The sequence below is a fragment of the Rhinoderma darwinii genome, chromosome 2, assembly GCF_050947455.1.
Source record: "Rhinoderma darwinii isolate aRhiDar2 chromosome 2, aRhiDar2.hap1, whole genome shotgun sequence".
Lineage (NCBI taxonomy): Eukaryota > Metazoa > Chordata > Amphibia > Anura > Rhinodermatidae > Rhinoderma > Rhinoderma darwinii.
Genome location: NC_134688.1, coordinates 329,083,540 through 329,108,328, shown reverse-complemented (window position 1 = coordinate 329,108,328; position 24,789 = coordinate 329,083,540). Strand labels below are relative to the sequence as shown.

At 44.7% G+C, this 24,789-nt stretch overlaps 1 protein-coding gene across 1 annotated transcript in view; it reads right to left on the bottom strand.

Moving 5' to 3' along the window:
- Nucleotides 1–22,030, bottom strand: part of LOC142741263 (glutathione S-transferase Mu 4-like) — a 105,463-nt gene extending 83,433 nt beyond the window's left edge. The window contains exons 1-3 of the mRNA XM_075850656.1: nucleotides 21,962–22,030; nucleotides 21,774–21,849; nucleotides 16,256–16,261 (exon numbers count right to left, since the gene is read on the bottom strand). Coding sequence (XP_075706771.1) covers nucleotides 16,256–16,261; nucleotides 21,774–21,849; nucleotides 21,962–21,994 — 115 coding nt within the window. The 5' untranslated portion in view covers nucleotides 21,995–22,030. The remainder of the gene's footprint in view (nucleotides 1–16,255; nucleotides 16,262–21,773; nucleotides 21,850–21,961) is intronic.
- Nucleotides 22,031–24,789: the final 2,759 nt, after the last annotated feature.

Below are 24,789 nucleotides of genomic sequence, written 5' to 3'. Positions count from 1 at the left end.
AACAGATCGTAATACCACACTAAATATTTACTAGTTAACATTTCCTATATGTCTACTTTATGTTTGCATCGTTTTTTGAACGTGCTTTTATTTTTCTAGGACGTTACAAGGATTAGAACTTTAGCTGCAATTTCTCGCATTTTCAAGAAAATTTCAAAAGGCTATTTTTTCAGGGACCAGTTCAGTTCTGAAGTGGCTTTGAGGGCCTTATATATCAGAAACCACCAATAAAACACCCCATTTTAAAAACTGCACCCCACAAAGTATTCAAAACAGCATTCAGAAATTATATTAACCCTTTAGGCATTTCACAGGAAATAAAAGCAAAGTAGGAGGTGAAATTTACAAATTTAATTTTTTTTTACGAAATTCATTTGTAATACAGTTTTCTGTAACACAGAAGGTTTTACCAGAGAAATGGCACTCCATATCTATTGCCCAGATTCTGCAATTTTTAGAAATATCCCACATGTGGCCCTAGTGTGCTTATGGACTGAAGCACCGGCCTCAGAAGCAAAGGAGCACCTGGTGGGTTTTGGGGCCTCCTTTTTTTAGGAATATATTTTAGGCACCATGTCAGGTTTGAGGAGGTCTTGTGGTGCCAAAACAGTGGAAACCCCCCAAAAGTGACCCCATTTTGGAAACTACATCCCTCAAGGAAATTTTCAAGAGGTATAGTTAGCATTTTTAGGCCACAGGTTTTTTGCTACATTTATTGGAACTGGTCTGTGAAAATGAAAATCTACTTTTTTTCTGAAAAAACATACGATGTATTAGTTTTTACAAGGAATAAAAGGAGAAAAAGCCCCCCAACATTTGTAAAGCAATGTCTCCCGATTACGGCAATACCCTATATGTGGTAAAAAAAACTGCTGATTGGACCCACAGCAGGGCTCAGAAGGGAACGAGGGCCATTTGGATTTTGGAGCGCAGATTTTGCTGAATTGGTTTTCGGTGCCATGTCGTGTTTGCAAAGCCCTGGAGGGACCAGAACAGTGGAAACTCCCCAAAAGTGACCCCATTTTGGAAACTACACCCCTCAAGGAATTTTTCAAGGGGTATAGTTAGCATTTTGACCCTGCACGGTTTTTGCTGAATTTATGGGAATTATGCCATGAAATTGAAAATCTAAATTTTTTCTAATAAGATGTCGTTTTAGCTCAGATTTCTTCATTTTTACAACAGATAAAGGAGAAAAAACACCCCAATATTTGTAAAGCAAACTCTTCTGAGCACAGCAATACCCCATATGTGGTAATAAACTGCTGTTTGGACACATGGCGGAAGTTAGAAAGGACGGAGCGCCATTTGACTTTTGGAGCTCAAGTATTGCTGGAATGGTTTGCGGCCCCATGTCACATTTGCAAAGCCACTGAGGGGCCAAAATAGTGCAAACCCGGCAAAAGTGACCCCATTTAGGAAACTATACCCCCTCGTGGAATTTATCTAGCGGTATAGTGAGCATTTTGACCCCACAGTTTTTTTGCTGAATTATTGGGATTATGCAGTGAAAATGAAAATCTACATTCTTTCCACTAAAATGTTGAATTGTTTTCATTTTCACAAGGAATAAAAGGAGAAAGCACCCCAACAATTGTAAAGCAATTTCTCCCGAGTCTGGGAATACCCCATATATGGTCATAAACTGCTGCTTGGATACACCGCAGGGCTCAGAATGGCAGGAGTGCTACTTGGCATGTAGATTTTGGTTGATTGTTTTTTGGGCGCCATGTCGCATTTGCAGAGCCCCTGAAGTACCCTTACAGTAGAAACCCCTGAGAAGTGACTCCATTTTGGAAACTTTACCCCTCAGGGTAATCATCTAGGGGTGTACTGAGCATTTTTTATCCCACAGGTGTTCATAGATTGTATTAGAATGAGGCAGTGAAAATGAAAAATTATTTTTTTCCCCAAAAATATGTAGTTTTGCACCCATTTTATTCCCCACAAGGGGTGATGGGAGAAATTGGGTAACAAATTATGTGTTGTTTTTTCTCCTGAGTACAGCAATACCCCATGTGTGGCCCTAAACTGCTGTTTGGACACATGGCAGAGCTCAAAATGGAAGGAGTGCCATTTGGCTTTTAGAGCGCAGATTTTGCTGGACTGGTGTACGGGCGCCATGTCGCATTTGCAGAGCTCCCTTAGGTACCAGAGTAGAGTGTAAAACCATGAGACGTGACCCCATTTGGTAAACTACACCCCTCAAGGCATTTATCATTTGCCTGGACATATGACAGGGTTTAGGAGTGAAAGGCGCATGTAAGGCCTATTTTGGTGATTTTCGCAGCATTAGCCCACAATTGCAGAGCTCTGGGGTCAAATAGTAAAACAAACCCCCAAGTAGTGACCCCATTTTGGAAAATGCACCTCTGAAGGCATTTTGACCACACAGGTTTTTTTTTCTATTAGAAATGAATGCTCAGTGGATGGTGCAAAGTGAAAACTGCAAATTTTCACAGGTATGTGCCATTTTAGGGCACAATATTTTGTGCCCAGTTCGTGCCACTGACAAATACCTCAAACTGTTAAGCGGGTTCTCCCGGGTATGGCAATGCCATATATGTGGACGTACACTGCTGCTTGGGCACGCTGAAGGGCTCAGAAGGGAGGGAGCGCCATTTGGAGCGTGGATTTTGCTCGCTAGTTGTTCTGTTTGGGGTATTACTGGTATTTCAGTTTATAATGTGGGGGTATATGTAATCTGTGAGGAGAACATCAGGGCAAAATAAGAGGGTATAATAATGCGGTAAATAAATAATAATCCGCAGACATGTGGTCGCTGTCGCACCGATAAATGGCACCCAATCTCATCCGCTTTTGGACACTCTGCACATTTTGCATCGCCATATTCTGAGAGCCAAAATTTCTTTATTTTTTCTTCACCGGAGCTGGGTGAGGGCTTATTTGTTGCGGTACAATCTGTAGATTTCATTGGTACCATTTTGGGGTACATGCGATTTTTTGATCACTTTGTATTTCATTTTTTGGGCAAGCAAAATTACCAAAAACCTGCAATTCTGATGTTTTTTATAAAAAAAATATTTTACGGCGTTCGCTATGCGCTATTAATGACAATTTTAATTTATTCTGCGGGTCGGAACGATTACGGTGATACCATATGTATATAGTTTTTCTAATGCTTTGCAGCGTCTGCACGATAAAATCACTTGTTTCAAATAATTTATTTTTGGTGTCACCATATTCTGAGAGCGATAACTTTTTTATTTTTCCGTCAAAAAAAGCGGTGGGAGTGATTGTTTTTTGCGGGACGGGCTGCAGTTTTTAATGGTATAATTTTGGGGTACATGCAAATTTTAGATCCATTTTTTTATTCTGTTTTGCGAGGGGTAGCGACTAACAAACAGCGATTCTGGAATAGTTTTTATTTAATTATTTTACAGTGTTCACCGTACGGGTAAAATAGCGTGATATTTTTATAGTTTGGGTCGTTACGGACGCGGGGATACCACATGTGTACTTTTTTTAATGTTTTTTGGTTTTTCCTATAATAAAATACTTATTATAGGAAAAAAGGCTGTTAGTATTTTTTAACATGACTTATTTTTTTTTTACTTTTTTACAACATTTTTATTAACTTGTTTTAACTTTTTTTTGTGTCCCACTAGGGAACTTGAAGGCATGAAGCCCTGATCACTATTCTAATATACTGCACTACCTACATAGTGCAGTGTATTAGAGCAGTCAGCTATTCACTGACAGCAAGCCTATTAGGCTTCGCCTCCCGGCGGGGCCTAATAGGCTTCCGTACTAGGAAGCGATTGTTAGGCTACCGTTGCCATAGCAACCATCGGAACACCCGCGGGTGCCGATGGTTGTCATTAGCAACTATAGTGTACGATCTAATCACTTAGATGCAGCCAAGGTCCTGGCCGTTAGGGCACGATGTCAGCTGTGACAAACAGCTGACACCCGCGCACGTGACAACCATCGTGGTTGCCGACAGGGTACAAGACACTTCGATGCATCGATCGCGTTGATCGATGCATCGAAGGGGCTAATCGGCCGGATCGGAGCCTAACTCCGGTCCTGGCCGTTACAGCGGGTTGTTGCACAGCCGATACTCGGCGGTGATAGCGCTGGCTCAGCTTCTGAGCCAGGGCCATCACATACACTACGTCATGGAGCTGTGATCGGTCAGTCTGCTTTGACTGACCAATCACAGCGATCGCCGGCAGGAGACCGCTGTGAATGGTCCCCTGCCGACTTACTGCGCCGATCAACTGTCAAACAGTTAACGGCACAGTTCTGTCACCTTGTCCTTTGACAGGGTGACAGTTTTTAGCCAGGACCCACCGGTACGTCCTGGTGCCTTAAAGCACTTCAATGCAGGACGTACCGGTGTGTCCTGGTGCGTTAAGGGGTTAATGTGAGGAACAGGAGGTTAAATTCCATCACACCTCGTGCCTTGCAATAATAAGTGAAAGAAAGAAGTTTTTTTTTTGTAGCGCACACATCATAAATTATGCAAAAAAAATTGTTGTACAGGTTATTACGGCCGTGCCAATACGGAATATGTGTATATTTTATGTATTGAGACTTATTTTAATGTTTATTGTGAAAAAGGTGTATGTGTATTTTTTTAAATTTAATATTACTTTGTTTTTACTTTATTTTTAAACTTTAATGTACTGGCATAAGCCGGTGTACTGATAGTACACTGGTATGTCCTAACAACTGCCTAAGTATGAAGTAGGGGAAAGGAAAGGGGGATAGGGACAAGTGTGTGGTCTATTAATATATAACTTTTATTAGTATATTAAAATAAAACAAATTGGATTAAGATGCCTGTGGTGCAAAAGGGTATGCGTGAAGGACCCCCAACTTCACATACCTATGGGCCAATTGGATGGTATACCAATATATGTAGGACTGCAAAGATAAACTGCTGTCTATACAGGTAACCTGCCTGTAATGTATAGGGACATGAGGTAGATGTACCTATATGGTGTCACATTGTATTGGTTTAAACAGAATATAGAGAATTCTAAAACGGGGCTGATGTCAGTAATGTCTAGAGCCCTATGTCTACTGCAGTAATGCCCCAGCAGGATGACAGGGACATTGCTGCAGAGAAATCGTGCTGTATAAACTGTATTGAACAGTGTGGTTGTAACTACGAGCTCTGACTGAGTCAGCAGAGTGTGAGCACAACTGGCTCTACCAGGCTTGTTGTAGAGAGCGAGACAACCCTACGGGGAATCCCAGAGGGTTGTCCCCTAACCGGGTGAGCAACCTCGGAGATGTCCCGGACAGTGGGCAGGAAGACGAAGCAGAGGGGGAGCGTCCCGTCTGGGAAGAAGGCAGCCGTGCGGTGAGTGAGCGCTGGGTCTCGTCCAGCTGTCTGAGCGAGGCAACTCTCCACTCCCTTCTCATTTTACCCTGAATGCTGCAGACAGCTTTGATCGCAGCATTCAGGGGAATAACGGCAGAGATGAGAGGTTTCTCTGATCTCCGCCGTTATAGAGCGGGGCTGCAGTTGTGTAATCCAACCATTGCCCCGCTCCTGACAACAAGTGAGAGCGCGGTCAGCATGAGGTGATGCGGCCGGGGCTGCACTAATGAGCAGGGGCACAGGCGCTGCGGACAGAACATGGGGGTGTTTTGCAGTGCGCCCGCCATGTACTGTCTTCAGTGCCAACGCTCATTAGTGCAGCGCAGGCCGCATTGCATCATCCTGACAGCGCGCACTTGTCAGTACTCTGGAGCGGGGCAATGTCTGTATTACACGGCCGCAGCCCCGCTCCCATACATTCATCTAAGCTAAGCATCGAATCACATGAAATAACGGTATCGAACAGTTTGGGGATGCACAGTATTGAAACAGTATTGAAGTTTCGATGCATCGTGCATCCCTAGTAACAACGATCAGGGGCGTAGCTAAAGGCTCATGGGCCCCGATGCAAAAATTCTTACTGGGCCCCCCCCCCGCAAACTTCTCATGGCCGAAGGTCCGCAGCTTTCAGCTGCATCGCTGGGTCTCCTAAGTGACCCAACAATGCAGCACTAGCAGCCGGGGGCGTCACTAAGGCTGGGTTCACACACCCTATTTACGGACGTAATTCGGGCATTTTAGCATTGAATTACGTCCGAAAATGCGGCTCAAAAGCGTTCGCAAACATCAGCCCATTCATTTGAATGGGTCTTACGATGTTCTGTGCCGACCGTCATTTTTTTTTACGCGCCGCTGTCAAAAGGCGGCGCGTAAAAAAGACGCCCGCGTCAAAGAAGTGCCTGTCACTTCTTCAGACGTAAATGGAGCCGTTTTCCATGGACTCCATAGAAAAACAGCTCCAATTACGTCCGTAATGGACGCAGCGAAAGACACCTGCACATGCCATTACGGCTGAAATTACGGTGCTGTTTTCTCTCCTGAAACAGCACCGTAATTTCAGCCGTAACAGACGCTGCCGTGTGAACATACCCTCAGGGCTTAAAATGTCAGGGAAATCGCCCCAATACATATGTGTCCGCCCAAAAAAAAGTGTGTATATGAGACAGCATAGCATATCTATAGCACTACGACCCTATAAACTATGGATAGGATTAGATACAGTGGCTCAGCAGACAGTATCACACATAATAGGATTAGATACAGTGGCTCAGCAGACAGCACCACACATGATAGGATTAGATACAGTGGCTCAGAAGGCAGTATCACACATGATAGGATTAGATACAGTGGCTCAGCAGACAGTATCACACATGATCGGATTAGATATAGGGCCCAGCAGACAGTATCACACAAGATACGATTAGATACAGGGCCCAGCAGACAGTATCACACAAGATACGATTAGATACACAGCTCAGCAGACAGTATCACACATGATTGGATTAGATACAGGGCCCAGCTCGCTGACATTGCGGCTCCAGCGCTGGACCCAGGATAGGTAAGAATAATAATTTTGCTTCTTTATGTTACTGATTATTTTTGTGTGTTGGTGTTTTTTTACAGGTTCGGTTGTTGGACTTCGGATTCGAGGACTTCAATGACGGCGTTTTTTTTATTCTCAATAAAATGGTTAATGAGGGTTGTGTTTTTTTATTTCAATAAAATATTTTTTCTATGTGCTTGTATCTTTTTAAACTTTATTATCACCGCCTTAGTAATGGCCGCTGGCTGATTGACAACCTCCATTACTAAGGCGAGGCTTAATGTTAGCCGGTGCAGAGGCTACACTAACCCCCATTATTACCCCGGTACCCACCGCCAGCGAGAGTACTGGGAAGAGCCGGGTACGAACCAGTACCCGACTATCTGTAGTGACGGGCAGGCACCGGGGTGGCCGCAGGCTGGTAGTATTAGGCTGGGGAAGGCCAAAAACAGTGGCCCTTCCCACCCTTGTAATGCTGCCTGCTGCTGCTGTTTTGTATCTGGCTGGTTATGAAAATTGGGGGGGACCCCACATCGTTCTTTCCAATTATTTTTTGTTTTTGTTTTTTTAAATGACGTGGGGTCCCCCCCCATTTTTCATAACCAGCCAGATACAATAAAGCAGCAGCAGCCTAGCATCACCAGGGTAGGAAGGGCCACTGTTCTTGGCCTTTCCCCTTCTGACAATACCAGCCTGCGGCCACCCCAGTGGCCGACCATCACTACAGATGGTCGGGTACTGGATCGTACCCGGCTCTTCCCAGCACCCCTGGTGGCGGTGGGTACCGGGGTAATAAAGGGGGTTAGTGTTAGCCTCTGCATCGGCTAACACTAAGCCCCGCCTTAGCAATGGATGCGGTCAATCAGCCGGCGGCCATTACTAAGGCGGTAGTAATATAGTTTAAAAAAAAAAAACACAAAGACATAGAAAATTTTTTATTGAAATAAGAAAAAAAAAAAACACACAGCCCTCATTAACCATTTTATTGATAATAAAAACAAAGCCGTCATCGAAGTAGTCCTGGAATCCGACGTAGTCCAACGACCGAACCTGTAAGAAAACACAAAAGAAAAACGATTAGTAACACGTGTTAGGCTTAGATACTGGGCCCATGTGTGATACTGTCTGTGGGACCCTGTATCTAAGCCTACCACAACGTAGGCTTAGATACAGGGTCCAGCAGACAGTAATCTTATACAGTATAAGATTACTGTGTGCTGGGGCCCTGTATCTAAACCTACAGTGTGGTAGGCTTATATACAGGGCCCATCAGACAGGATCACACATGGGCCATGTATCTAAGCCTACCATGTGATTGGCTTAGATACAGGGCCCAGCAGACAGGATCACGCATGGGCCATGTATCTAAGCCTACCATGTGATTGGCTTAGATACAGGGCCCAGGACAGGATCACACAATCTGTGATCCTGTCTCATGGGCCCCCTAAGCCTGCTACATCGTAGGCTTAGGGGTTGTGCAGTCCCTAAACATTGATGGCCTATCCTCAGGATAGGCCATCAATAGCTGATGAGTCTCTCAGGACCCGCAAATCAGCTGTTTTGAAGGGGCCGCAGCACTCGTACGAGAGCTGCTTCCCCTTCATTTCACTACTCGCCCACACTGTGAATCGCTGACACGGATTCACAGTGTGACCGGAATGAAGGGGAGCAGCTCTCATACGAGTGCTGCGGCCCCTTCAAAACAGCTGATTGGCGGGTCCCGGGAGTCGGACCCCGCCAGTCAGGGCTAACCTTACCTTCCTCTTCGCCCGCGGCGGGAGTTCTGTCGTCTCGATGCTATGCGCTGCGCACAGCGCTTGACGTCAGGACCTCCGCTGCGATCCGGAACCAGGAAGGTAAGTAAAGTATGTTATTATAGTAACAGGGGCCCGCGGCCCGAGTTACTATAGTAACTTTTTATTGATGTGGTGCGGGGGGCCATGGGCCCCCCTGGCTTCGGGGCCCGGTCGCAATTGCGACCGCTGCGACCCCTATAGCTACGCCAGTGACAACGATCACATTGCTCCTAACAGCAGCGTTTACACGCCGACTGTGAGGAGCTCTGTGATACAGATGTCTAGAGACAGCTGATATCAGGGAGCGGTCACCCGGAGACCACACAGTGTGGTCTCCGGTCACGTGATCGCTGTGACAGCATGTCACAGCGATCACATTGCTCCGCCTAGCAGTGCTTCCGCGCCGACGGTAAGAAGCTCAGCTATGTCACGGTTTCCACATCAAAATCCGTGCCATAAAAAAAAAAGTGTGAACTGGGCCTTAGGGTGACGTTAGATGTGGCGGATTCACTGCAAATTTTACCTGCGGCTTTCTGCAGGCAAAGTCTGCAGCGGATAATAGTACAAGGCAAGTAGAGGAGATTTTACAAAATTCATCTGCATGCTGCAGACATTTTACACAGAAGATTTTCAAATCTTTGATATGTTAAATTAATACCATGGGGGTCTACTTTCCATAAAATAAATCATTTTTGGGGTGTCAAAGGGGTTTTCCAGTCCACAAAAATGGATTGCCTATCCTCAGAAGCCACCAATATCTGATTGGTGGTGGCCCGTCTCCCCGCAGATCAGCTGTTTTGAAGGGGAGGCAATGCTTGTACAATCGTCACTTCCCCCTCATTTCCTTTACTGCTCACACTGTGAATCGCAGACATACTTGTAGCGGCGGTTCACAGTATTACAGTATACACTTGAATAGGAGAAGGCTGTAAAACTGAACCGCTACAACCATTGTGTCTGTGATTCACAGTGTGAGCAGTAAAGGAAATGAAGGGGAAGCAGCGCTCGTACGGGCACTGTGGCCCCTTCAAAACAGCCGATCGACGGGGGTGCCGGTTGTCGGACCCTGACCGATCAGATATTGATGGCCTATCCTGAGGATAGGCCATTATTTTTCGTGGACCTGAAACGTCACAACATCTGTAACGGTCGTATGGTGTCAGCGAATCAGCTTTCGACATTTTTTTTCTCTAAAAGCCAGTTTGCGCACCATTCATTGTATGCGCCACCTTGCGCCCAGCGTGTAAGAAATGCACACATATCTGGTACCATTGAAGTCGGCAGAAGCTGCCAAATATGTATACAGGTGTGTTTACCTAGTATCATGCACCAGATGTAAAAAAACAAAACTAAACACACACTCGCATTTTAACCCCTTAATGACCAAGCTATTTTTTACGTTTTTCAATCGTCGCATTCCAAGAGCTATAACGTTTTTATTTTTGAGTCGACATAGCTGTATAAGGTCTTGTTTTTTGCGGGACAAGTTGTATTTTTTTATAGCACCATATTTAGGTACATATTATTTATTGATTAACTATTATTAACTTTTTTTTTGGGGGGGGGGGGGGGAATAGAAAAAAATCTGAAATTTTGACACTCTTTTTTGCGTCCTAAATCTACGCCGTTTACCGTGTGGTATAAATAATACAATAACTTTATTCAGCGGGTTGTTACGATTGCAACGATACCAAATTTGTATAGTTTTTGTATGTTTTACTACTTTTACACAGTAAGGCTGGGTTCACACGACCACATTAACGTCCGTAATGGACGGACGTATTTCGGCCGGAAGTCCCGGACCGAACACAGTGCAGGGAGTCCCTGCCTCTCCGTGGAACTACTGTCCCGTACTGAAAACATGATTACAGTACGGGACAGTTGTCCTGCAGAGAGGCAGGTACTCCTAGCATCGTACATAACTATGATGCTAGGAGCCCGTCTCCCTGCACGGAGTTCGGTCCGGGACTTCCGGCCGAAATACGTCCGTCCATTACGGACGTTAATATGGTCGTGTGAACCCAGCCTAAAAACGCTTTTTTTTCTAAATTATTTGTTTTTGTGTCTCCATATTTGAAGAGCCGTAACGTTTTTATTTTTTCGCTGATGCGGTTGTATGAGGGCTTTTTTTTTGCGGGACGACTTGTTGTTTTTATTGGTACCATTTTGGAGTAGATGCGACTTTTTGATCACTTATCATCACATTTTTTTTTAAGTCAGTATTCACAGAAAACAGCAATTTTTCCATCATTTTTCATTAATTTTTTTTACGGCGTTCACCGTGCGGGTTAAATAATGTAATAGATTTATAGTCGGGGTCGTTACGGACGCGGCGATACCAAATATGTGTAACTTTTTAACTTTATTTTGTAAGGGGAAAAGCTGAGTTTTTCATTTTTTTTCAAATTTTTTTTTAAATTAACTTTATTAAACTTTTTTTTCACTTTTTTACTAGTCCCATTAGGGGACTATAATATGCGATTCTGCGATCGCATTTATAATACACTGCAATACTTTTGTATTGCAGTGTATTACTGCCTGTCCATTTAACACAGACAGGCATCTGCTAGGTCATGCCTGCGGCATGATCTAGCAGGCATTCACTCCAGGCAGACCTGGGGGCCTTTATTAGACCCCCGGCTGCCATTAGAGACACAGACACTCGGCGATCGTATCGCCGGGTGTCGGTGGGATGAGAGGGAGCTCCCTCCCTCTCTCCAAAACCACTCAGATGCGGTGCTCGCTATTGAGCACCGCATCTGAGGGGTTAAACGTGTGAGATCGATACTAATATCGATCTCACACGGCAGAGCAGGGACGCTCCCAGCCCTCAGCTGCCTCTAGCAGCTGAGAGCAGGGAGATTTGACAGCTCCCTGCTCTGTTTACTTATTCCGATGCCGCGACGTAAAAAGTCTATAGCATCGGAATAAGGCCCGTTAGTGACAGACGTAGAAACACGATGGGCCGGTCACTAACGGGTTATTCAACCGTTATTTCCATTTTTCCTTCCATATTTTTTACAAAAGTAAAATATATCTATTATTTATTTATTTTACACAATATGGAAGCCCAATATGTTCTGAGAAAAACAAGACCAAATACATGTAGGTTGGAAAAATAGAACAATTTGCTTTTAAATTGGCACATGGCTAAAACTTAAATTGGCCTGGGGTCAGGAAGGGGGGGGGGGTAAAGCTCCTGGTCAGGAAGTGGAGTCCCCGAGCATAGAATAAGCTGGAGCTTTGCTCGAGACTCCAGCCCTGCTCCGGACATCCATATTTGGTCAGTGAATTCTGGGGTTTCCTATCGCTGGAGTTTCCGATCAAAGCGCTAGCTTATGCTCTACTCGGGGACCCAATCAATAGGCAATGTGACTGCCCATTGCGGTCAAGTTCTTGGTAACACGCCGACACGTAAAGCACAGGCCCTCAGTCACTTGGGGCCATGTCGGCACGTCATTATCAGAAAAGCTCCAGGACTTCCGGGAACAATTCACGAGGTTAGAACTGCACCATTTAGTACATTTTAAGTTAACCCCTTCACAACTGCCATACGCCTATATCAATGTTAACTGCCGATGCCCCGTGCAGTTAGCACGTGTATAAACGTTGATAGCCTGGAACGGGTTTAATGAGTGCAGTGCTGCTTCAGTGTGAGCAGCACTGCACTCTCGTGTCGGCCAGGGCTTTAAGAGCCCCGCAATACACCCTCCACAGCAGATAGTGCCACCCACAACCCCCTGTAGGCAGCGCAAAACCCTCTGCAGATAGCGCCACCTAAGCTCCCTCCAGCATCAGATTCCCCAGCCAGTGCTCTGGCCAAGGATTCCCCTCCTAGAGGGAGCCCCCGAAGTCTATCCATCCCCACTGTAGATAGTGCCACCCCCCTGCAGATAGCAAGCCCCCCGCTGTAGATAGCGCCACCTGAACGGATTCTAGGAGCGGAATCCCCAGTGTCAGATCGCACTGGCCCGGTGATTCCGCTTCTTAAGAGAGCCCCTGACATCACTGTCCATTTGGACAGTGTAGTGGCTCTCTTTAGGAGCGGAACCCCCGGCCGACACTCCGGCCAAGGATTCAGCTACTGGAGAAGCCCCTGGTGTCACTATCCATATATGGACAATGATGTCAGCGGCTCTCTCTAGGAGTGGAATCCCCAGTGTCCGATCGCTCTGTGCCGAGAATTACGCTACCGGAGAAGCCGCTGGTGTCACTATCCATATATGGGATTCACTGGTGTAATATATGAGTAAAATATAACATTTATTTATAACTCTCTAAAAACAGGGGTACAATCACCACTGTGAAAAAGCCCCACCGTGTGTATATTATTTAATACGTTTTTAAACACGGAGTTCTAATTCAATTGTGAACCTCCTATAGCTCAGTGTTCAACAAGAATATCAATACGGAATCAGCATTTGAAAAATGGGCATAACAATAGTCTTGACCCTAATTCACACTAGAGTCCGTGATAACCGCACCGGAAGCTCCTAGTGTTAAGGTATACAAACAATGCTAGTGTTCCCAATGCTAAAAAATTCCTATTCACAACCGACCCTACGCGTTTCAATACTCATCATCAGGGGTCTGTAGCTTGGTCACTCTGGCCGGGATGCCAGCGATATTTAGTTCAGCAGCAGGTATTCTGCTGTACTCCACGGAAGCATGCTCGCATAGATGTCAGCGGCATGCTTCATTCTGGGACTCTAAGTTATTTAAAGCATCTGACTCCTCCCCCTGTCCTCGGCACCGCCAATCGAAACAGCCAATCACACTCACCAATCGAATTCGTGACACCTGTCCATGTGACTCCCGGCCATCAGCTGACAGCCAGGAACCAACATCGACCGCATCAAAAGCCGAACGCGCAGGCGCAGTAGAGGCCACAATCGTGTCGCCCATGCTGCCAGGAACTCACCACTGCAAAGAAGGAGTATATCGATATTTAAAGTTTGGGTAAGTGTTGCGGATCAGCTCAAAACCCGCAGCTGGACTGCCATTGATAAACAACTACACTGATAATACATATTGTGTAGATAAATGAATGTCTACCCCACTATAAAGTGTCATTTGATACTTGTATTATCAGTGTAGTTGTTTATCAATGGCAGTCCAGCTGCGGGTTTTGAGCTGATCCGCAACACTTACCCAAACTTTAAATATCGATATACTCCTTCTTTGCAGTGGTGAGTTCCTGGCAGCATGGGCGACTCGATTGTGGCCTCTACTGCGCCTGCGCGTTCGGCTTTTGATGCGGTCGATGTTGGTTCCTGGCTGTCAGCTGATGGCCGGGAGTCACGAATTCGATTGGTGAGTGTGATTGGCTGTTTCGATTGGCGGTGCCGAGGACAGGGGGACGAGTCAGATGCTTTAAATAACTGAACGGTAAATCGATGTAGCTACTTACCTGCAAACGCTGATGCTGCTGCAGAATCAACTGTAGCCTCTGGTGCCGATGTGTCCTCGCTCGTCTGACACGATGCAGGACCTGTGAGTGACGTCACAGCGTGATCTCTCGAGAACACGGCTGTGTCTGCACTGCCAGAAGCTGGGCGTTCTGAAGAGAAGTGGATGATACTTCTCGTCAGAACGCCCAGCTAGTAAAAGTAGTAAAAACGCCCCGATGTACGCACATAATACACGCCCAGTTGTACTTTTACTTTTACTTTTCAACACGCCCAGTTGTACTTTTGCAAGCCTCATTTGCATAAATACAAAAATGGTCATAACTTGGCCAAAAATGCTCGTTTTTTTAAAATAAAAACGTTACTGTAATCTACATTGCAGCGCCTATCTGCTGCAATAGCAGATAGGGGTTGCAAAATCTGGTGACAGAGCCTCTTTAAATGGGCCTACGGCTGCTATGGAAACCGATCTACATCCCGCGATTGTGTCGGATGAGACGATCATGTAGCAACAGGTTATATGCGGTGTATGGCCTCTAGAGGTGTCACTCCTTATATGTGGGTCCAACTGGGACTTGTGGGTTGAAGTTCACCAGGTAGCCTCATGTGTAACGGCAGCCAACATCTCTATACAATAAAACGTCAGCTACCACAACTATCATCATTATATATATATATATATATATATATATTTATTTGGCAAGGACGTGGTGTCCGAGCAAGGCCGGCCTTAGGATAGATGGCCCCCCGTGCAAAATTATCTTTCGGCGGCCCTCCCCATAAAAAAAATGCTCCATAAACAAAGTAGAATGCCCCCCACAGTATAATGCCCTATATAGTGTCCCCAAACAGTATAATGCCCCATTAGTACCCCCCATACAGTATAATATTATAATATATTATAACCCCTTCAAGGACACAGTATTGTGTCCTCGAATTGTGCCCACACATTATTATGCCCCCTTCGTGCCACACAGTATATTGCCATCTGCAGTACCCCTACACAGTATAATGTCCGCTTAGTGGCCCCCACACAGTATAATGTCCCCCTCGCCTGGCTGCCACACAGACTTGTAGACTGTGTTCCAAACAAAAACAAAAAATAATTCTGCTCACCTCGGTCCCATTCCCACGAAGAAACCGAGCTGCTCCACGACGGGATCCTTGCGTAGGTCAGCATGATCCTGTAGCCTAGTACAGTATCCCAACCATTTCAGACTCGAGGCACCACTGGAAAAATAAAACTTTCCTCAGGGCACCACTACCAAAAATTGTTTCAAGAAAGACCGAATACAGGTAAAAATAAGCACTACACTTGTAGGGTACGTTCACACACAGCTTTTTGTATGCAAAAAACAATCCGCCTCAAAATTCCTTCTGGTATTTTGAATTGACAGCGTCGTTTGACTTTAATTATTTTTCTTTAAGCCGTTGAAACTAATGCAAAAGACGCAGGCAAAAATTAACCACACGAGCGCCGCAAGTATTTTCTGCCTCCTATTCATTTCAATTTGAAGTCAGAGGTGGAAACCACTTGAAGACCATCAGCCCCTCACTCTGACTAAAATGACCATCAGCCCGCCACTCACAGATTCCCCCCTGGTAGGTAGTGCCACACAGCCCCCTGGTAGGTAGTGCCACACTGCCCCCTGGTAGGTAGTGCCACACTGCTCACAGCCTCCTGGTAGGTAACGCCACTGTAGCTCCCTAAAGGAGCGGAATCCCCATGTGGCTAGGGGTTCCGCACCTGGGGCGCTCGGCTTGATGTCTCTGTCCATATATAGACAGCGACATATGGGGCAACTCTAGAAACGGAATCCCCGTCCACAGCGTTGCCGATGCTGTGGACGGGGATTCCGCTTCAGGAGTTGCCGCTGTCACTGTCCATATATGGACAGAGACATCAAGCTCTCCGTCTAGAAGCGGAATCCCAGGCAACGCGTGTGGCACTACCTACCGATGGCAGTGTGTGGCATTATCTATAGAGTGAAGTGTGTGGCAGAAAATGTACAAATTAAATTTATCCATTTTTAAAACAAACAGGGAAAAAAAACGGGCCAAAATCGGCAGTTAAAAATTCAAACACGGTCCAGAACGGATGCATAACTGCCAAGAAAAACAGACCAAAGCGGACGTTTTTATTGGCCGACACTCGGACCTTGTCGTGTGAATAGAGCCTTACATAGGACTGCAGGTAACGTCTACTACATTATACCTTTACCCTGGGTGAATATTCTATCATTCAGCAAACGCTTCCGCATTTTTCTTAGGCTTCACATTTTGGTAATTAGGTTTTAAAATACACTTCTATCCTTTTAGAATATTTTTTACAAATACTTATTCCTTTTGCTAGCAAACCAGTCTATACTAGTTATGTGTAATCATCATCAGAAGTAGATATAACAAACAGAACAATCCAGATGACAGAGGGAACCCCCTCACTCTGTCTAACCACTCCGATGCAGTGGTTGCTATTAACCACGGCATCTGTGGGGCTAAATGTCAAAGATCGAAGTTATCTCCGATCTTGGCCATTACAGTGAGGTGTTGGCAGTAACATACACCAGACACCCACAGCATATGGTGCGGGTTCAGCCCACTTCATACATTCCCTTTAGACTTCCACCATATATACTAGTCCTTCTCAATGAATTAGAATACCATCAAAAAGTTAATTTATTTTAGTAATTCAATTCAAAAAGTGAAACTCATATATATTCATTTCACACAATGATCCATTTCCAGCATTTTTTTTATTTTAACCCCTTCCCTCTTTAGCCACTTTTGACCTTGCTGACAGAGCCTCATTTTTCAAATCTGACATGTTTCACTTTATGTGGTAATAACGTCAGAATGCTTTCACCTATCCAAGCGATTCTGAGAGACTGTTTTCTCTTATGGACTTATGTTACTGGCAAAATTTGCTCGATATGTTCAGTATTTAATTGTGAAAAACACCAAAATGTAGCAAAAATTTGCATTTTTCTCAACTTAAATGTATCTGCTTGTAAGACAGGCAGTTATAACACACAAAATTGTTGCTAACTAACATCCCCCATATGTCTACTTAAGATTGGCATCGTTTTTTGAACATCCTTTTATTTTTCTAGGACGTTACAAGGCTTTGAACTTTAGCAGCAATTTCTCACATTTTCAAGAAAATTTCGAAAGGCTATTTTTACAGGGGGCAGTTCAGTTGTGAAGTGGCTTTGAGAGCCTTATATATTAGAAACCCCCAAAAAGTCACCCCATTTTAAAAACTTCACCCCTCGAAGTATTCAAAACAGCATTTAGAAAATTTCTTAACCCTTTAGACGTTTCACAGGAATTAAAGCCATGTAGAGGTGAAATTTACAAATTTCATATTTTTTTGCAGAAATTTATTTTTAATCCAATTTTCTTTATAACACAGAAAGTTTTACCGGAGAAATGCAACTCAATATTTATTGCCCAGGTTCTGCAGTTTTAGGAAATATCCCACATGTGGCCGTAGTGTGTTACTGGACTGAAGCACCGGCCTCAGAAGCACCTAGGGGATTTTTGGGCCTTATTTTTGTTAGGTTTGAAGGGCTCTTGCGGTGACAAAATAGTGGAAATCCCCCAAAAGTGACCCCATTTGGGAAATTACACAACTCAAGGAAATTATCTAGGGGTATAGTGAGCATTTTGACCGCACAGGTTTTTTACAGAAATTATTGGAAGTAGGCCATGAAAATTAAAATCTACATTTTTTTCAAAGAAAATTTAGGTTTAGCAATTTTTCTTCTCATTTCCACAGGGACTAAAGGAGAAAAAGCATGGCAAAATTTGTAAAGCAATTTCTCCCGAGTAAAACAATACCCCACATGTGGTAATAAACAGCTGTTTGGACACACGGCAGGGCTTAGAAGGGAAAGACCACCATTTGGCTTTTGGAGATCACATTTAGCAGGAATGGTTTGCAGAGGCCATGTCACATTTACAAAGCCCCTGAGGGGACAAAACAGTGGAAACCCCCCACAACGGACACCATTTTGGAAACTACACCCATTGAGGAAATTATCTAGGGGGGTATAGTGAGCGTTTTGACCCAACAGGTTTTTTGCAGAAATTATTGGAATTAGGCCCCGAAAATAAAAATCTAAATTTTTTCAAAGAACATGTAGGTTTAGCTAATTTTTTCTCATTTCCACAAGGACTGAAGGAGAATAAGCACTGCAAAATTTGTAAAGCAATTTCTCCCGAGTAAAACAATACCCCATATGTGGTAATAAACGGCTGTTTGGACACACGGGGCTTAGAAGGGAAAGAGCGCTATTTGGCTTTTGGAGATCACATTTAGGCTGGGTTCACACGAGCGTAGCGTTTTTGCGCGCGCAAAAACCACTTAACAGCTCCGTGGTGCTTTTCTGTTTACATTCATCCTTTTGACAGCTGCTGCGCGAATCACGCAGTTCGCACGGAAATGCTTCCGTGCGGCAGGCATGGTTTTCACGCACCCATTGACTTCAATGTGTGCGCGATTCGTGCAAAATGCCGAAAGAACGGACATGTCGTGACTTTTTTTCAGCGGACGGAGTAAAAATCACGCACATGTCCGCACGGCCCCATAGACTAATATAGGTCCGTGCGACGGCCGTAATTCCCGTTCGTCTCAATGAAGCCTTAGCAGGAATGGTTTGCGGAGGCCATGTTGCATTTACAAAGCCCCTGAGGGGACAAAACAATGAAAACGCCCAAAAAGTGACTACATTTAGGAAACTACACCCCTTGAGGAATTCATCTAGGCGTGTGGTAAGCATTTTGACCCCATAGAGGTTTCATAGAATTTATTACAATTGGGCAGTGAAAATAAAAAACAATCCTTTTTCTTCAATAAGACGTAGCTTTAGCGCAAAATTTTTCGTTTTCTCAACAAATAAAGGAAAAAAAAAAACAAAAAACAACCCAACATTTGTAAAGCAATTTCTCCCGAGTACGGCAATACCCCATATGTGGACATAAACTGCTGTTTGGGCACACGGCAGGGCTCAGAAGGGAAGGAGCGCCATTTGGAGTGCATATTTTGCTGGATTGGTTTCTGGGCGCCCTGTGGGACCAAAACAGTGGAAACTCCCCAGAATTGACCCATTTTGGAAACTACACCCCTCAATGCATTTACCTAGTGGTGTAGTAAGCATGATAACCCTGCAGGTGTTTTGTAGAAATTAGTGTGCACTCGATGTTGTAAAGTCAAAATCTGATTTTTTTCATAGATATGCCAATATGTGGTGCCCAGCTTGTGCCACCTTAACAAGACAGCTCTCTAATTATTATGCGGTGTTTACCGGTTTTAGAAACACCCTACATGTGGCCCTAATCTTTTGCCTGGACATTCGACCAGGCTCAGGAGTGAAAGCGTACCAATGCGAAATTGAGGCCTAATTTGGCGATTTACAAAGTATTGGTTCACAATTGCAGAGGCTCAGATGTGAATTAATAAAAAGAAACCCTTGAGAAGTGACCCCATTTGGAAACTGCACCCCTCAAGGCATTTGTTAAGGGGTGTAGTGAGCATTTTCACCCCACAGGTCTTTTCCATAAATGAATGCGCTGCGGATGGTGCAAATTAAAAATGTATATTTTTCCCTAGATATGCTATTTCAGTGGGAAATGTCATGCCCAGCTTATGCCACTGGAGACACACCCCAAAAATTGTTAAAAGGGTTCTCCCGGGTATGACGATGCCATATATGTGGAAGGAAACTGCCGTTTGGGCACGCTGTAGGGTTCAGAGGGGAGGGAGCGCCATTTGGCTTTTGGAGAGCGGATTTTGCTTGGTAGTAGATTTGTTTGAGTATTGCTGGTGTTTCCATTTATAATGTGGGGGTACATGTAAGCTGGGCAGAGTACGTCAGGGGCATAGTCAGGTGTTATAATAAAGGGGTAAAAAAAAACAAACAATAAAATAACCCATAGATGTGTGTTACGATGTGAAGCAATCCTTTCTGCACAGGCCGGTGTCGCACTGATATATGGCGTCCTTTCTTATGCCTCTTTTGGTCCACACTCCGCACCTTTGCAGTTTGGGGAATTTTGCTGGGTAGTGTTGTCCTGGTATAATACGGGCACCGTCGCTTCCAGCGGATATGTTCGGGCCCTCCTTTCCTGGTTCCCTAATTTTAGGTCCTTGATAAATCGCCTCTTGAAACAGAAGAAATGTTCCCCTCAGGCACAACTGCATATTTTTTTATTTCCTGATTTATTGGAGCCGTAACTAATTTTATTTTTCATAGACGTAGCGGTATGAGGGCTGGTTTGTTGTGGGACGATCTGTAGTTATTATTGGTACCATTTTGGGGTACATGCGACTTTATGATCACCTTTTATCCTATTTTTTGGGAGGCCAGGTAAACAAAAAAAACGCAATTCTGGCACAGCTTTTTTAGTTGTTTTTTTTATACAGAGTTCACCATGCGTTATAAATTACATGTTAACTTTATTCTGCGGGTCAGTACGATTCCGGCGATACCCAAGTTATAGAACTTTTTGATGTATTACAACTTTTTGCACAATAAAATTACTTTTGTATAAAGAATGTATTTTTTCTGTCACCAGGTTGTGAGAACCATAACTTTTTTGTCGACGGAACTGTACGAGGGCTTGTTTTTTGCGAGACGAGCTATAGTTTTTATAGGTACCATTTTTGGATACGTGCCACTTTATGATCACTTTTTATTCCAACATTTGTAGGGCAAAGTGACCAAAAAACAAACTCTTATAGTTTTTTACGCTGTTCACCGCGTGCAATAAATAATATAATATTTTGATACCTCAGGTCGTTACGGTCACGGCGATCCCAAATATGTATGGTTTATTATTTTTTTTCAATAATAAAAGGACTTGATAAGGGAAAAGGGCGATTGTGTTTTATTTTATTACATGAAACTTTTATTGTTTTCAAACTTTTATTTTTTTTTTACACTTTTTTTCAGGTCCCACTAGGGGACTTGAAGTTCCAACTGTCTGATGTTTTTATTCTAATACATTGCACTACCTACATAGTGCAATGTATTAGATCTTTCAGTTATTCACTGACAGCAAGCCGATTAGGCTTCGCCTCCCGGCGGAGCCTAATCGTCTTCCGTAATGGCAGAGCAGGAGGCCATTTTGTCTCCTGTTGCCATAGCAGCAGTCGCCAGTGCTGATTGCCAGCCCTGACAGGCAATCTGCTAGTAACTACTACGATGCAGCAATCACTTTCGATTGCTGCATCGAAGGGGTTAACGGCAGGGATCGGAGCTAGCTCCGGTTCCTGCCATTACAGGTGGATGTCAGCTGTAACATACAGCTGACTTCCACCACTGATAACGCCGGATCAGTTTCCATTTGCCTTTCCGTTGAGGGGTTAACCTGACAGAAATCTCAGACGAAACCCCTCAGCGGAAGGGCAACGCTGATGTGAACAGGCCCTTATAAAACAGGCTGCACAAAATTCCCACATTGAACACAATTCCATTCCAACCACATTAGAATGTGTCACTCTGCCAAAACCTACTCTTGCCAACCAATAATAAATTATTACAGAGAACTTCCATCAGTGAGATAACTGCCGGGTACATTGAGGCCACCATTTATTTGACAATGAAAGGTCAGCAAACGGACTTAACCCTCAGTAACAGAACTTGTGTCCCCTAACAGGAGGAACTCACCGTCCCCAGTCACATAGCGCTTCTCTTCATAGGGCGTCCCGGTGTATTCCAGCAGCAGACGGATCGCATGGCCGAGCTACAGACATATGCAAATAAAAAGACAACATCAAATTACCGGAGCACTGCAACGTGAGCGGCCTTCACCTACCACCTAACTGGCAGCCATTGCTCCCAAATACACCTCTCACCCCGCGTATGTCCCAGTAGCCGAGAATCATCATCTTTGCCAAGTCCCAGCGCCGCTCACTAAACAGAGTTCTCCTCACAAGTTTTTCACAGCCCACAAAGCTGTCCCACCTGTTCACGTGACTTGTGTCTGCGATTCCAGCCAATTAGAATCCAGTCTCACACAGCCATGGTTTTTTTTTCTTGAGACTAGGAATCACGAGATAAAGACGCTAAACTAGGTCTGGACTTGAGCACAAGTGTGCAGAAAATAACTATTTGTCTATTGGAGATGGTGTGAACTATCGGTGTTGCTAAGTAACAGGCTATCAAACGAGTTGCATTTGTGCGCCTTTTTTTTACCCTTGCAAATGTCTCCACGTGAGGGGGCAGTGACAGCGCAGGTCACACATAAGGTTGAGTGTTTATAAAGTACAAATATGTATTTGGTATTTTCTTAATTGGTGCAAAGCAGATAATATGGTTCTCATGGAGGTTCCACTTTTTTTTTTAGCCGTTTGAGCTGATGCAAAATCTGCTAAAAAGAAACATGCTCCAAAGTTTTTTCTTCCTCCCATTGATTTTACTGGAAGGTCAGAGGCAGAAACTGCTCAAAAAACAGAAAGGCGCTTTTTTTTCTGCGAGCCGCCAAAAGCTGCCAGGAAAAGAAACGCCACTGCCTCCCACTGAAGTGGGGGGGGGGGTGATTTGTGCCGCTTCTTGGCGCTAATTCCGACACGGCTGCCGTGTCAAAATCAGCGCCAAAGAACGCTATGTGAACCTTCTATTAAAGGTTAACTAAAATTTCAAAGAACTTCTGACATGGTGACATGTCAGAAGTTTTGATTGATGGGGGTCTGAGCACTGAGACCCCCACAAAGCATTTGTGTAAGCGCTGAGCTGAGTTGATGTATGGGCCCATAGACTTTCTATTGAGCCCGGACACCAATTGTGTCGGATTTCCGAGAAAAGTAGATCAGAAACCAAGCGGCTCAGCCGCTTCGTTTTATCAATCGGAGGTTCCATTCCTGGTTTTGGCTAAAAAAAAAACGCATGCAAAATCTGCACTGTGGGAACCCAGCCTAAGGGTAGGTTCCCACACACAGGATACGCTGCAGATTTTCTACAACGGGAATTCCGCAGTGTTTACATCATTTGTAAACACTGCAGACAGTGACATCAAGGGCTTTCCCAAGACAGGAGTCCCCAGCCAGAGCACTTGCGATGCTCTGGGCGGGGACTCCATAGTTGAAAGTCCCTAATACCAAGAATGCCTTTCTGAAAAACGACCATTGAAAACTGATCCATTGACCTCTATTGGGACCATCGGGCCGTGAAAAAGTCCAAAAATAGTACGTTTTATTTTTTGATGACTCCCTGCGCAGGCCGGAGTGATGATGTCTGCACAGAACTCCGTCGCAGAAGCGGGGCAAGGTAAGTACAATATTATTATTTTGAAGGGTTGTGTAGCAATATACAGAGGGGGATTGCTGTGTAGCACTATATACGAGGGTGTGCCACGTTACTGGTGTATTAAAGGGAACCTGTCACCAGCATTTCACCTATTGAACTTTACTTACCCCTCACTGGCCGCTGCTATCAAAAGTTCATTGCCGTTATCCCCTCTACTAAACTCCTCCTCCGACTGTAAATAACTGTCTGCAAACATTTTGCGCCTTTTATCGTAATAATCCGGTGTCCCGTTGTACGCACATACCAGAATAGGACATCAATGCGCAAGCTCAGGATTTTGTGTGGCGAGGAGCTGTCAATCAAAAGTGTGACACTTTATAAAAGAGGGGGCTCTATAGCACTATATGCAAGAGGAGAGCTGTGTGGCACTGTATACAAGGGGGGAGCAGTGTAGCACTATATACAGGGGGAGAGCTGTGTAGCAATATATATACAAGGAGGGGCTGTGTGGTACTATATACAAGGGGGCCTGTGTGGCAGTATATACAATGGGGGCTGTGTGGCACTATATACAAGGGAGGGGAGGCTGTGTAGCATTATACACAAAGGAAGAGTTGTGTGGCACTATATACAAGGGCGGTTGTGTGGCACTATTTACAAGGGAGGGGTCTGTGTAGCACTATATACAAGAGGAGAGCTGTGTGGCACTATATACAAGGGGGGCGGTGTAGCACTATATACAAGGGGAGAGTTGTGTAGTAATATATACATGAGGGGGCTGTGTGGCACTATATACTAGGTGAGGGCTGTGTGGCACTATATACTAGGTGAGGGCTGTGTGGCACTATATACAAGGGGGGCTGTGTAGCACTATATACAAGGATTGGCTGTGTGGCACTATATACAAGGAGGGGCTGTGTGGCACTATATACAAGGAGGGGCTATGTGGCAGTATATACAAGGAGGGGGCTGTGTAGCACTATATACAAGTGGGGGCTGTGTAGCACTATATACAAGGAGGGGGGCTGTGTGTCACTATATACAAGGGGGGCCTGTGTGGCACTATATACAAGGGGTCCTCAAGATAGGCCATCAATAGCTGATGGGTCGGGGTCCAACTATCGGGACCCTCGCCGATCAGCTGTTTTGAAGGGACTGCAGCTCTTGTACGACCGCTGCTTCCCCTTCATTTCTACTTGCTCACTGTGAATCGTCGACACAGATGTAGTGCAATTCAGAGTATTGCAACCTTCTCACATTCACTTCATTGGGAGAGGGCTGCAATACTGTGAATTGCCACTACATCAGGGTCGACGATTCACAGTGAGCAAGTAGAAATTAAGGGGTAGAAGCGCTCGTACCGACCCATAAAATATTGATGGCCTATCCTGAGGATAGGCCATCAATTTTTAGGGACTGGAAAACCCCTTTAAAAGGA